This window comes from Aspergillus foveolatus (genome assembly GCF_047715535.1).
Source record: "Aspergillus foveolatus strain CBS 279.81 unplaced genomic scaffold BDW70scaffold_13, whole genome shotgun sequence".
NCBI classification, from domain to species: domain Eukaryota; kingdom Fungi; phylum Ascomycota; class Eurotiomycetes; order Eurotiales; family Aspergillaceae; genus Aspergillus; species Aspergillus foveolatus.
In genome coordinates, this window is record NW_027396077.1 from 561,939 (window position 1) to 573,079 (window position 11,141).

Consider the following 11,141-nt stretch of genomic DNA (forward strand, 5'->3'; position numbering starts at 1 on the left):
GGACAAGGGCTAGGAAATTGACGTCCACCTGCGCCAATGTCTTTTGTCTGGCGATTAATGCCCAAGGATAAATATTGTTTATAGGCTGGCAAAACTGGCCGGAGGAAGTGAAATGAAGGCTGTGATATATGTGGAAACTTTTCTCCTGGACAACTATTGCAGAAGATAGCTGCGTTTTTTTGGATACGAACTTAGTGTGTAGAGATAAAAAGGAGTCTAGACTACTAGTGGTAAATATTGAACGGAAGGGAAAAAGGGAAAATCAAAGCAAATATCATGCCATCCACAGACCAATCCACCGACCGCTGATCGTTGTATCGTGATTTGAGACTTTGCGCGCGTAATCGTTCCAAGGTATGTTCGTTCTAATGGAGCTGGACGACGGCAATGAGAGGGTGAGCCGGTGTCCGATCCAAAACCTTCAAACCTGGGACGATTTAGAGGTCGGCGTCGTCCTCGTCGGGCAGGGGCTGGTTAGCGGCGGCGGCCATCTCGTCGCTGTACTGCTGCATGAGGGTGGCGTCGACCTGCACCTCAGGAGGAGCAAGGGCGGGAGCGGCAACGAATTCCTACGAAAGTTTCTGTCAGTATGCGTTGTGAGGCAGCGGGTACCCAGGTATCGACTGACCAAAGAGGCATTGCCGACCAGCTTCCTGGCAAGCCACAGGAAGGGCTTCTCGAAGTTATAGTTGGACTTGGCGGAGATGTCGTAGTACTGGAGGTTCTTCTTGCGGTGGAAGGTGATGGTCTTGGCCTTCACCTTACGCTCCTTAACATCGACCTTGTTACCGCAAAGGACAATAGGAATGTTCTCGCAGACACGGACAAGATCACCTATGTATTTGTGAGCGACGTTCTGCTAAATGTGCATGAGAACACGTACGGTGCCAGTTGGGAACGTTCTTGTAGGTGATACGGGAGGTAACATCGAACATGATGATACCACACTGTCCGTTGATATAGTATCCATCTCGCAGACCACCGAACTTCTCCTGGCCAGCTGTGTCCCAAACGTCGAATTGGATTGTGCCCAGGTTCTGATACCTGCGTTAGTCGGGGCGACAAAAGAGACGGCCGAAGGCCCGAAGCGGGGTCAACAGCGGGGCATACCGTAGTGAATTTGATGGGGTGAACCTCGACACCGAGAGTAGCGATGTACTTCTTCTCGAATTCACCAGTAAGGTGGCGCTTGACGAAAGTGGTCTGCGAAGGGAGAAAATCTCAGGTTAGTCAACGTTCTTCGTGCCGATCTGAGAGGCGCGGGGCCGAGTTTTGCCTCGTTGATAGTCGTTGCGAATAAGTGGTAAGAAGGCACACGAGACCAGTCGAATAATGGAAAGATATTGAAAATAGGAAAACGACTAAAGGATGGTTTGGATTCCGAGGGGTGCGATGAAACTTGCCTTTCCAGTACCACCGTCACCGACGAGGACGAGCTTGAAAGTTGGGACTTGTTGTTCGGCCATTGTTGTCTATAGAATATTAAAGGAGGGAAAACCAGAGAGTTTCAAATCCAATCTCAACACGAGACAGGAGGGTCGAAGTCGACAGTCAAATGCGCGACAGACGATGAGGTTGGGAGGGGTGGGGAATATGAAGGATGAGGGCAAGGAGAAAACAGAGTGAGCGGTTCAAGTTTTGGTGATGGAATTTTCCAAGGTTTGCCCAAAGTCGGTCACTGTCTTTGTGATCACGTGCCAGCGCCTCAGGCAACGCGGGGCTTTGCAGTAAGATCTCAATATTCGTTAAATATTTATCTTTGTTTCTCTGGGCAGTTTCAGTGAAAGGTATTTACTTTGTACATGATAGTCTCCCGTCGATACCTAAAACATACCCAATGCCCGAAATGTGAGCAACGCCGTCCATGCCTACCCATACAAACAAAATTTATCATAAATCATGCCACATTCCTGTCTTGGTGCCCCATAATTCCTTCATAACAAAATCATATATCAGGCACTTGTCCATTTTTCTGACCCAAGGAACTGGTCAACCGGAGGAAAACCATTAAAGTGGGAGAAGATGGCAACCCAACAACCCACGGCCACCCCAGTTACGGCGTGGCACAAGTTCCAAGTCCAAGTTGGCAGAATTGCCAGGAGTTACTCCGCCACGTGAGATTTTGACGGTGATGGGGCGCTGGACAATTCAAGTCAGTCGGGTATGGTCCGGATGCATGGGAGGCCTCTGGAGAGGCTAACGGTAACTCACGCCTTCATTCTGTTGAACCAACTCAGCCACCTTGGAAAGGCGCTCGTGGTTGAGCCAATTCACGGTTCCAAAACTTCGGATTAAATCGCCAGCCTGCAACCCAGCTTGGCCAGCAGGACTCCCAGGTACAACGCTATTCACCTTCGCAAACGGGGTCAACACACTGGTCCCTGCGGCTGGTGGGTGGATTTCCGAAGGCTCTGTGGCTAAGCCATTTGTACTGCTGGTGGGTGTACTGCCAGCTGCGCTACTCTGAAGACCGGCGAAATGAGCGTGAATGCCCTTCTCAATGTGAGTCATGACCTCCTTATGATCGTAACGGAGTCGAATTATTTGCGCTCGAATTGTGCGAACTGAGCCAATATAAGCGGTTGTATTATGTATGAAGGGACGGCGGCTCACTTTGCGCAACGTCGATATCATCGCGGGGAAAGCCATCGAAAGTCGTCAGCGAAGTTCCCATATTAACACCGTGCTAAGTAACGAAAGTCTGTCAGTAACAGTGAGCTAATAGCCGATGGCTCATCACACTCACAGAGTTAAGGACGCTGCTAAGAGCTGAGAGTTCCTCTTCTATTCGTTCTTTGTGTTTCATCAGGTCGGCCATGGACAGCTTCGAGAGATCACGGGGAATCCCTCCGGAGGTTGATCCGGAGGATACAGTTGGAGCGTGAAGGTTATTGGCCATGGGAATTCCCATATTTTGAAAGAACTAGAACATGATTTAGTCAGTTGAAGCGACGATTAGTTGGCGATCTGGGTTAGTGAACGATTGGTGGCGGGTGGAGAGATCCATCGGAGTGGGAAAAAGACAATCTGGGCCGGAGGCTTGGCACGCTACGCTCTATCTTACTATATCCTTTCTCGTTGCCTCTCAAGGAGAATCTTCCCCTCCATTCCGAAGTACTCGCCCGTATGAGAACTGACCTGCGACTAGAGAGGTCAGTCGAGTATTACCTATAAAGTAAGAATCGGAACGGCGGGCATTCGGCCATGGCCAATTGAGACACAGAGCGTGTACACATAGTCCAGCGGAGACATTGAAACTGAGTTGTTCACGGATTATTATTGGTTCTTCGGCGTTCAATTGCTGGCTGGTGATGCGACAATGAAATATTCTGCAAAGATGTTAATAATCTGGTCAGGATCTTAAGTGTTCGAGGTTTGTGTACTTCACGGCTGACAGTGACTGAGAGAATCGATGCCAGCTTCCTTCCGTTCGATTGTGGCCGCCAAACTCGTCCTGATCGTAGCTTCCAACCTGCCATGTGAGCAACCACTTTTTGTCATCTAGGGTGAAAACTCGTAGCAAGGCTTTAGCCGCTCTCAACGATCTCTGCCTCAATTTGCGATGGCGGCGTCCATCGATTCGCTCGCTACAGTGGATGAGTCAAAGGAGGTGATGAGTGAGTCTGGTGTCGTTCCAATTGTCTCAGCCGAACTGGAAGAAGAAAAGCTCCAATCGCCAGAATGCGCGACCACTAATATCTCTATCAATCGAGCTCTCACTTCCGACCGAGTTCCTACCTCTGGCCCCTTCAAACGATGGGTAAACAGCCTACGACCCAAAAGGACATATGGACCGGAGCCACAGATTGAAGGCTGGCAACACGTACCCCGAGGCAGTGGTGACCAAACGCACCTCTCATTTCCCCGTGGTTCACTGGAACAACAGTGGGAGAAACTTTCTGGGAAGTCTTCCCATCTGGGTACGATCAAGACAGCGACAATAAGTATCACAAGCCAAAGCGTCGCCAGGTCAAGGAGAACGACGCAGAGTACAACTAATCGCAGCAAATCGGACTTTCGAACCTCCATTGATAGCCTGAGACCAACTTTGACAGCTTGCATTGATGAGGAAGCTCAAAACCGTGCTATCAAGCGACGGCAGGTGCTTCAGGAGATCATCACCACTGAATCGGACTACCTCTTCGACCTGAAGGCACTTTTGGACGTATGCATTGTGATTAAACTGCTTTTTGCCTTTAAATGTCTTCTCTGCTGACGCGTTTCTGTCTTTGTAGTTGCTTCTTATCATACAAGCCCGGCCGGAAATATATCACAATGTTCAGCGAATTCGCGAGTGCCATGAAAGCTTTCTAAAGCGGACGCGGAGCTTGGTACCAACATCCAACATCCCTCGAATGCAGCTTGAGCGGATGATGAACTACGGAGCACAGAAGCGCCCAGATCTGAGTATCAAAGCTTTCCAGCACCGATCCCTAAGAGCACAAAGCCTGAAGGCGTACGTCGATCGTCGTCTGAAGCAATTGGCGTCAGAAGCAAATGAGGCTTTGGTTGTTGCTCGAGAGATTGGATACTTGGTAAGTGAGCTCAGTACTTACACCCTTATTCACGACTAAACCGTTCTGTTGCAGTCAAAGTCTTTCATATATTATAAGGAGTTCTGCGAACGCTATGATCTTCTGGTCGAGGACATTGCTGTTCTCCGCAATTCAGTTCCAAACTGGCAAGCATACGAACAAGGCATAGAGGCTCTAACAAAGTCCGCCGCATCAATGGAGACACGCTCGCTGTACGATAACAAGTCGTTGTGCCTGAATGATATCCTTATCAAGGTGCGTGGCTAACAAGTAAATGCGAGAAGATTACTCGCGCTAATGCACATCTAGCCCGCCCAACGCCTCTGCAAATATCCACTGCTACTACAGGAGCTGCTGAAATGGACTCATATCCAGGATGATCCTTCTGCGCATGACGGAATCCGGCAAGTTGTTGAGAATGTTCGTGAAGTGCTTGCGGATATCAATGAAGCTACCGCCAGCACTTTGAGCAGAAGCATTGTCGAAAAAACATTTTTACTCCAGGATATGCTTGACAAAACGGTAAATATGCCGCATTCGAACCTCACAAGCACGGCTAACCATACTTTTCTAGGTCACTACCATTCATATATATCAACAATTAGGTCCCATGAGCCTCTGCGGCGTCCTGCACGTTACCTATCGAGCGTCGACACAGCCGAGGCGGGTGAAGGGCACTTTTATGGTGTGCGTCTTATTCAAGCATCATTTCTTCCTCGCCAAATTGCATGACGAATGCCGAAAACTCCAACCACTTGCTTGTCTATACATATCAGACGTGAGGATAGATAGTTTGTCAAATGGGAAGGGTATGTGGTGCTGCCTAGAGGTTTTCCTTCCTAACAGTCTGTAGGCTACGAATATTTCTGCGTATTCTCGTGGAAACTACTATTCCAGCTTAACGATGAGAAGTATGAGATTGTTCTAAGTGCCTCCTCCGCAACGGAAGAAAAACAATGGAAAACTGGGATCCTGAAGTCAGCAGCTGCCTCAGTGGATGTGCCTGATGCAGTCTCGTCCGAATTACGAGGGAGCTCATTCTTGGTTCTGGATATCGCTCCGGAGGAGGAGATTTCAGATATCGCGCCTCAACTATCACGCAGACCGTCCTTACAGACGCTAGGAACGATAGGCATGCAACGTGTGCGCTCCAATCTCCAACCAATAATTATCCGGAAAACTTACTGTCCGCATAAACACAGTCAGTTACACCAGGTCGACGGTGAGCTAGAACGTCCCAAAGTTCCACCTCCTATTTCGCAGCCATTCACCATCACAGCTAGAAGGCAGGATAGGATTCGCCTGGAGCGCACAATATACCCTATCTACACCCGAGATATACTCCCTTACCCTGGCATGTTCCTGGGTGCGAGTGAGCTTTTCTTCGGACCAGGTTCAATTATGAGACATCTAAGCCTCCGGCCCAAGCGAAACAAACGGTCCAGCTCCATCAATCTGCCGACCAGTGTACAGAATTCTAGCGGACCACAAGGGACCGACGACTATGAATGTAACTCTGCGACAAAGCGGAAGAGACTGGAAGCATCAGATTTTAGCCACAGCTTTGACCATGAGAAGGGCTGGGCGCTGCACAAAGACTCCGCTCTGCACTTGGGCCGTTCTAGGACGATGAGACTGAAAACCAGGTCCAGATCAAGCAACAACTTGAAATTACAGCCGCCATCCAACACAGACAAAGGCTCTGATATTCCTAACGTTCAGCTACGAAAAGGTTTCTGGTCGGTGTTCAATTCCATGCCTTTCCGGTGGTCGAAGAAGAATGCTCGTCCAGGTCTTGGTGGAACGTGATGATGCAACAACATTTGAAAAATGAGTGCTCGGCACGAAGGATATACAGAGGGGCCGTTACTCGTCCGACACCGTACCTCTACCTCGTATGTAATCGTACATGACTGTGGAGTTGAAGGAGCATCTGAATATTATTACTTAGGTAGACTGGCGAGACGTAATGAAGCATTCATTCCGCTAAGGCGACTGAATGAGTGACGATAAAAGCAACTCAATTCCGTAACAATTTGACTCCACCGAGATAGATGAAACCAGAATAATCGTAGGAGGGGAGAAAAAATGACATGCTCCAAGCTGTCAACAACGCGATCCCTTTGGAGGGGTCTTGGAGACCGATGACGTCGAAGCGTCAAGCTCTACCTATTTACCTTACCACCTGCTGCGTATCCACGCCGTAGGAAGCTAAGCAAGCCTCTGGATCCAATAATTGCCCAATCAACTCCAGAATTAACCCCTGAAAATCGATTCTACCATCGTCCACCCCGCCTATCCTCTGTTGAATGAACAAGCTGAACTCACCGAGGCTCCCGCCCCAGAATTCCCAGCTACCGAGTGACGTCACCAATACTCATCACACCAGCCCTCAAGATTGCCCAGCTCTTTATATAGTCTTTACTCACACGACTTCTTTTCTTTTCTACCTTTCTTACTATCAATCGATTTCTCTCGCCTGTGAACGTACTTCGACCATCCAACGCACGTTACCAGATACTTAAACTCTACCATCTACTTTTCTCCTTACTATTCACGAACCTCACAACTCAACCATAATGCGCGCCAACGACCCCTCCTCCAAAGTTTTCTACAGGGGCAAGTCCGACGACTTTATCGTCTTCGTTGAAGACCCAGCCACACTCAAGAACTGGAAGAACGATCCAACGATTCCCCTCTCTGATGTCGTAAACGGGTGGAAGATCTTCGTTACTCACAAGTATGCTCCGCCTTACCACCATTTCTACCTAGACGATGATTATACCCCAAATGATAGCAAGGCTAACATCTACAACCAGGCACGGCTCTCAAGGCATTCTCGACGGCGCCAGCAAGTCCTCTCTCGAGAACGAGTTTGGCACGTACAATGACGAGGAATGTGTGAAGAAAATCCTTGAGCACGGCGAGTTGCAGGGATACACTGTATGTTTACTTCACTTAGCTTTATGTGATCAATGCTGACCACTTCTGTTTCTTGCAGCAACGGGAAAAGGGCGCAGACAGAAATATCATGAACGGACCTCAGGTCCAGTTGCCTTCCAACTAAATCTGATGTCTACCTAATCTACCTACCGACTCAACCCTATCTTAACTACCTTCTATTACCTTCATAGCGGGTCTCTCTTACGATGATGATGGTTCGCACCCCGTGTTGATGAAGCGGGATATGCTGGGGTTGTACTTTACATTACCACAATAACTCGACAGAAATGAATTGAGATAATATGGAATAATTTTTTGCGGTAGCTGTGTAGTTCTCACGCATTATTTTATGGTAAATGTACAATCTACTGAACGAGCAATGCAAAACAAATGCAAAACACCAGTCTAAATGCTATACTGTAATGCGGACTCGGAGCCTTAACCCTGGACTTCAGCTTCAGCCTCGGTCTTGACTCGAGCCTGAGCATGTCCTTGCGAGTTTGCTCGCTTATTGACAACCCACCGCCCCAACTCATTCCAAATCGCCTGCTTCTCTGGATACGACATGCCCGCAGCAAGCCCACTCGTCGTCGTAGCCACAAACACCGGTGCCCCCTCCCACTCTTCACTCCTCCCCATATTCTCCTCCTCATCCTGCCACCCGTACCGGAACTCCTCCTTCCTGATCGCCCTCCCCTTCCGCGCCCTCCAAACAGCCTCCCAAATGCTCTTCCCAACAAGACAAACCGCCGCCGGCCGTTTCGCCGCAACTTTCGCTTCCAGCACGGGAACACCCGCATCCATCTCAGCTTTGCTGAGCATGCTCGCGTCTCGGGTCGGACGCTCGACGATATTCGTGTTCCCCACGTTATATAGTTCCGGAAGCCGATATGTGTCCGAGGGTGGATGGCGAATCGAGGTAATTCCAGAGGAGTGCAGGAGTTTCCAGAAGAGGTTTGAGGGATGGGCGTAGGCGAAGCCTGTGGTGCCGGTCATTATGCCGGGGTTCACACCGACGAGGAGGAGCGTCAGATTTGGCGGAATGGTATCGCGGAGGAGAGATGTCGAGGCGGGGAGGGAGGACGGCGAAGACGTGTTTTTGCGCGGAGTTGAGCTGCCGCGGGAGCGGGAGCGGGAACGTCCTGGGATTTTGGCTGACGGTGTTGGTGATTGTGATTCAGGCGCAGATCTAAGAGATGGAGATGGAGCTGTGAGAGAGGGCGAAGCGGAAGAGGATGCTGGTGTCGTTGAGCGGGACTGCGAGCGGGTGATGCGGCGGGTAGCCATGATTCCGGTCGTCATCGTTGATACATTCTGAGTCTGACATGCAGGCTGAGCTTGAGCTCCCCTTCTCCGTTTCGGCGTCGTCCGCGCGTCGGCATCAGGATCGCTTGCCGTGTATAGCTGGCGTTTTGACTCTTGCGTAGAGCAGCTGGAGCCGACAGTCTCGGCCTTCGTCTCGGAAACATGTATATATTTGTTCAGAACTCCATGGAAGCTTGTGACCTGGTTGATAGGGACACCATTGTCATCGGATATAGAGTCACTATCATTTCCTTTACCGGATGCTTGAATTTGTGCTGTGGATGAAAACTTCGCCATTATTATTCACCGAACTCGTCGCTTCGCGATGCTAGGCCATGCGGAGGCGGAGGCGGAGACGAAGGTAGGAGGGAGATGGGAGGTAGGTGTAAGGAAAGCGTGCTAGCTGTCTCGTAGATTAGTGATCGCGAGGGTTAATTTAATATGCTCTGGTATCTTTGTTTCTTCGCTTTCTTTCTTTTTGCCACTTATAGAAAAATCTTCTGGCGTGGACCATGTCCTGGTATTGGTAGGGGAAGAGAAACGGAGCTATTGATCTCCGCCTCTTATCTCTTATCTTTGATGGCAAGTCATGTGATCGTACTGGCAGCCTTACAGCCTGATTAGTTTGGTACAGGAGCTTCATCCTACTCGGCCTCCCCCCGGTGCCCGGCGGAGCTGAAGCTCCCCAGACCCCTCCTTGCCCGGATCCTGGCTGCACGTACGGGGCATGGAGACTTTGCAGAATACCATGTACGGTTCAACCATGAAGACGCTCACCTTCTCTGCCGCTGCGGTGCCAAGAAGACCCCAATCCACTTCTTCTGCCGCATTGCTAGGAGACGCCTACCCCGACCCCCGGGGCCGCCATCTGAGATGATCCCCTACCTACTAGGCACTCCAAAAGGTGCACTCAAGCTGGCTTCCTGGTTTTCAGAGTCCCGCTTCTTCGAGGACATCTGCACGCGCCACCCTCCATCTCAGACAGACTGAGATATCCCCCCTCTCCCAAAAAAAAAATCGTACTATGAAGTGGCACAGGATTGGTCACGGAGTGTTGTTGGCCCTTGCAGCTGGCAACACCCTTTTCCCTGCACTGCAGGTCCTTCCTTCTAATTGCGGCAGCTATGCGAAGGCGCCAAATTTCCTTACCTGTACTTAGAACTAGAACTAGCAGCTAGTTAGAGACACCCAGGGCTCATCTCGTTTCGTTTCGTTTCGTTTCGTTTTATTATTTAACGTCACTCGGCGGATCACGGGGCCCACGTGATCTGCGGCCTCCCGGGGGGCATCTGGACGTGCTACCTAAACAGAACTGCCTAAAAACTAGCTAGATACAGGTTTGACGCAGCAACTATGGACAATATATGTTGGAAATGAGCGGAAGAAGCATCTGGCACTTCCCTGGCCAGATCTTCTGAGGGCAGCGGCCCGTTATGGCTACCTATAGATGGAGGGAGGGGCTATGCCCTTCATCCAGGTAGATGTGTGGACTGCAGCGCTATCAAGCACTCCGGCGGGCCCAGTTCGGGCATATATCCTTGAAGAAGGATGATTCTTGCACGATGCGGCTGAATTCGTCAGCCCCGGCAGCTGTACTTAAGAGCCAGTCTATTGTTTTTGACGGGCCATCCTTTATACATCTCCATCTATCCTTCCAGCGTTTTCTGGTATATGGGCAAAAGAAGAAGTGTACTGGGGTCTTTGCCTTGCCGCAGGTGCAGCTCTCCAGGTAGTCTGTGTGGTCAAAACGCTGGTGGTATGCCGTAAAGTCTCCGTGGCCTGTACGAGCGGCGACGAGTCGGCAAAGTACCCACCGGGGCAGCTTGTGCTCGCGGGAGCGGCTTTCTTTTGTATGGGGTCTGATATTCAGGGCTTTGTAGGTTTCAGGCACCTTACTAGCATATGCTGTATATGTCCCTGTACGGAGCCACTGTTTTGCCTCCCGTCGTAGGTATGCTGGGGAGGAGGGGATGTCGGGGCTGTATATAGAAGACCCTAGCTTAGCCAGCTTGTCTGCCAGCTCATTCCCAGCAATTCCAGAGTGGCCTGGAATCCAGCGGACCTGAAGGGGCTTCCGTTGCATGGTTAGGATTGAAGGGCTTTCCATCCACTGGGCGGCTAGTTGGCTAAAGGACTCTGACAAACCATGCCTATGAGGAGTTGGCCTATAACTTGCTAGCAGGGAGGCTGCAGCTAGGTTATCTAGGAGAATAACTAGCTGGGTAGAGTAACCAACACATGGTTGTCCCAGGGCTGCGCGTAGGCCTTCTACAGCACCCATGATTTCTGCATCATAGACCTCTGTCCTGGGGCCCGCGGGGCCATGTCCCTTGGACACTAGGATAGGGCCAAAGTAGA

The 11,141-nt window shown here is 50.3% G+C and overlaps 5 protein-coding genes across 5 annotated transcripts; 2 read left to right on the top strand and 3 right to left on the bottom strand.

The window, feature by feature from the left end:
- Window positions 1–121: 121 nt before the first annotated feature.
- Window positions 122–1,708, bottom strand: BDW70DRAFT_132967 (Ran family GTP-binding nuclear protein). The gene is made up of 5 exons (XM_073736244.1): window positions 1,404–1,708; window positions 1,111–1,203; window positions 884–1,037; window positions 629–834; window positions 122–569 (listed from the first exon to the last, which is right to left on the bottom strand). The coding sequence occupies exons 1-5, from the start codon at window positions 1,464–1,466 to the stop codon at window positions 438–440; spliced, it is 648 nt and encodes a 215-aa protein (XP_073597917.1). The 5' UTR covers window positions 1,467–1,708; the 3' UTR covers window positions 122–437.
- Window positions 1,709–1,769: 61 nt separating this feature from the next.
- On the bottom strand, window positions 1,770–3,004 carry BDW70DRAFT_132970 (putative 26S proteasome non-ATPase regulatory subunit Nas2). Its single transcript, XM_073736245.1, has 4 exons — window positions 2,747–3,004; window positions 2,614–2,686; window positions 2,212–2,564; window positions 1,770–2,139 (listed from the first exon to the last, which is right to left on the bottom strand). Exons 1-4 carry the CDS (start codon window positions 2,909–2,911, stop codon window positions 2,008–2,010), a joined length of 723 nt encoding a protein of 240 aa, XP_073597918.1. The 5' UTR covers window positions 2,912–3,004; the 3' UTR covers window positions 1,770–2,007.
- Window positions 3,005–3,562: 558 nt separating this feature from the next.
- On the top strand, window positions 3,563–6,729 carry BDW70DRAFT_166519 (putative Rho guanyl nucleotide exchange factor; the record flags this gene model as incomplete). The annotated part of the gene is made up of 6 exons (XM_073742004.1): window positions 3,563–4,165; window positions 4,236–4,535; window positions 4,590–4,790; window positions 4,911–5,057; window positions 5,110–5,344; window positions 5,389–6,729. The coding sequence occupies 6 exons, from the start codon at window positions 3,563–3,565 to the stop codon at window positions 6,342–6,344; spliced, it is 2,442 nt and encodes an 813-aa protein (XP_073597919.1). The 3' UTR covers window positions 6,345–6,729.
- Window positions 6,730–6,752: 23 nt separating this feature from the next.
- On the top strand, window positions 6,753–7,861 carry BDW70DRAFT_132972 (SBDS family protein). Its single transcript, XM_073736246.1, has 3 exons — window positions 6,753–7,275; window positions 7,355–7,478; window positions 7,537–7,861. The coding sequence occupies exons 1-3, from the start codon at window positions 7,115–7,117 to the stop codon at window positions 7,600–7,602; spliced, it is 351 nt and encodes a 116-aa protein (XP_073597920.1). The 5' UTR covers window positions 6,753–7,114; the 3' UTR covers window positions 7,603–7,861.
- An 8-nt stretch (window positions 7,862–7,869) lies between these two features.
- BDW70DRAFT_132973 (mismatch-specific DNA-glycosylase) lies at window positions 7,870–9,265 on the bottom strand. The gene has a single exon (XM_073736247.1). The coding sequence runs from the start codon at window positions 9,078–9,080 to the stop codon at window positions 7,917–7,919; it is 1,164 nt and encodes a 387-aa protein (XP_073597921.1). The 5' UTR covers window positions 9,081–9,265; the 3' UTR covers window positions 7,870–7,916.
- Window positions 9,266–11,141: the final 1,876 nt, after the last annotated feature.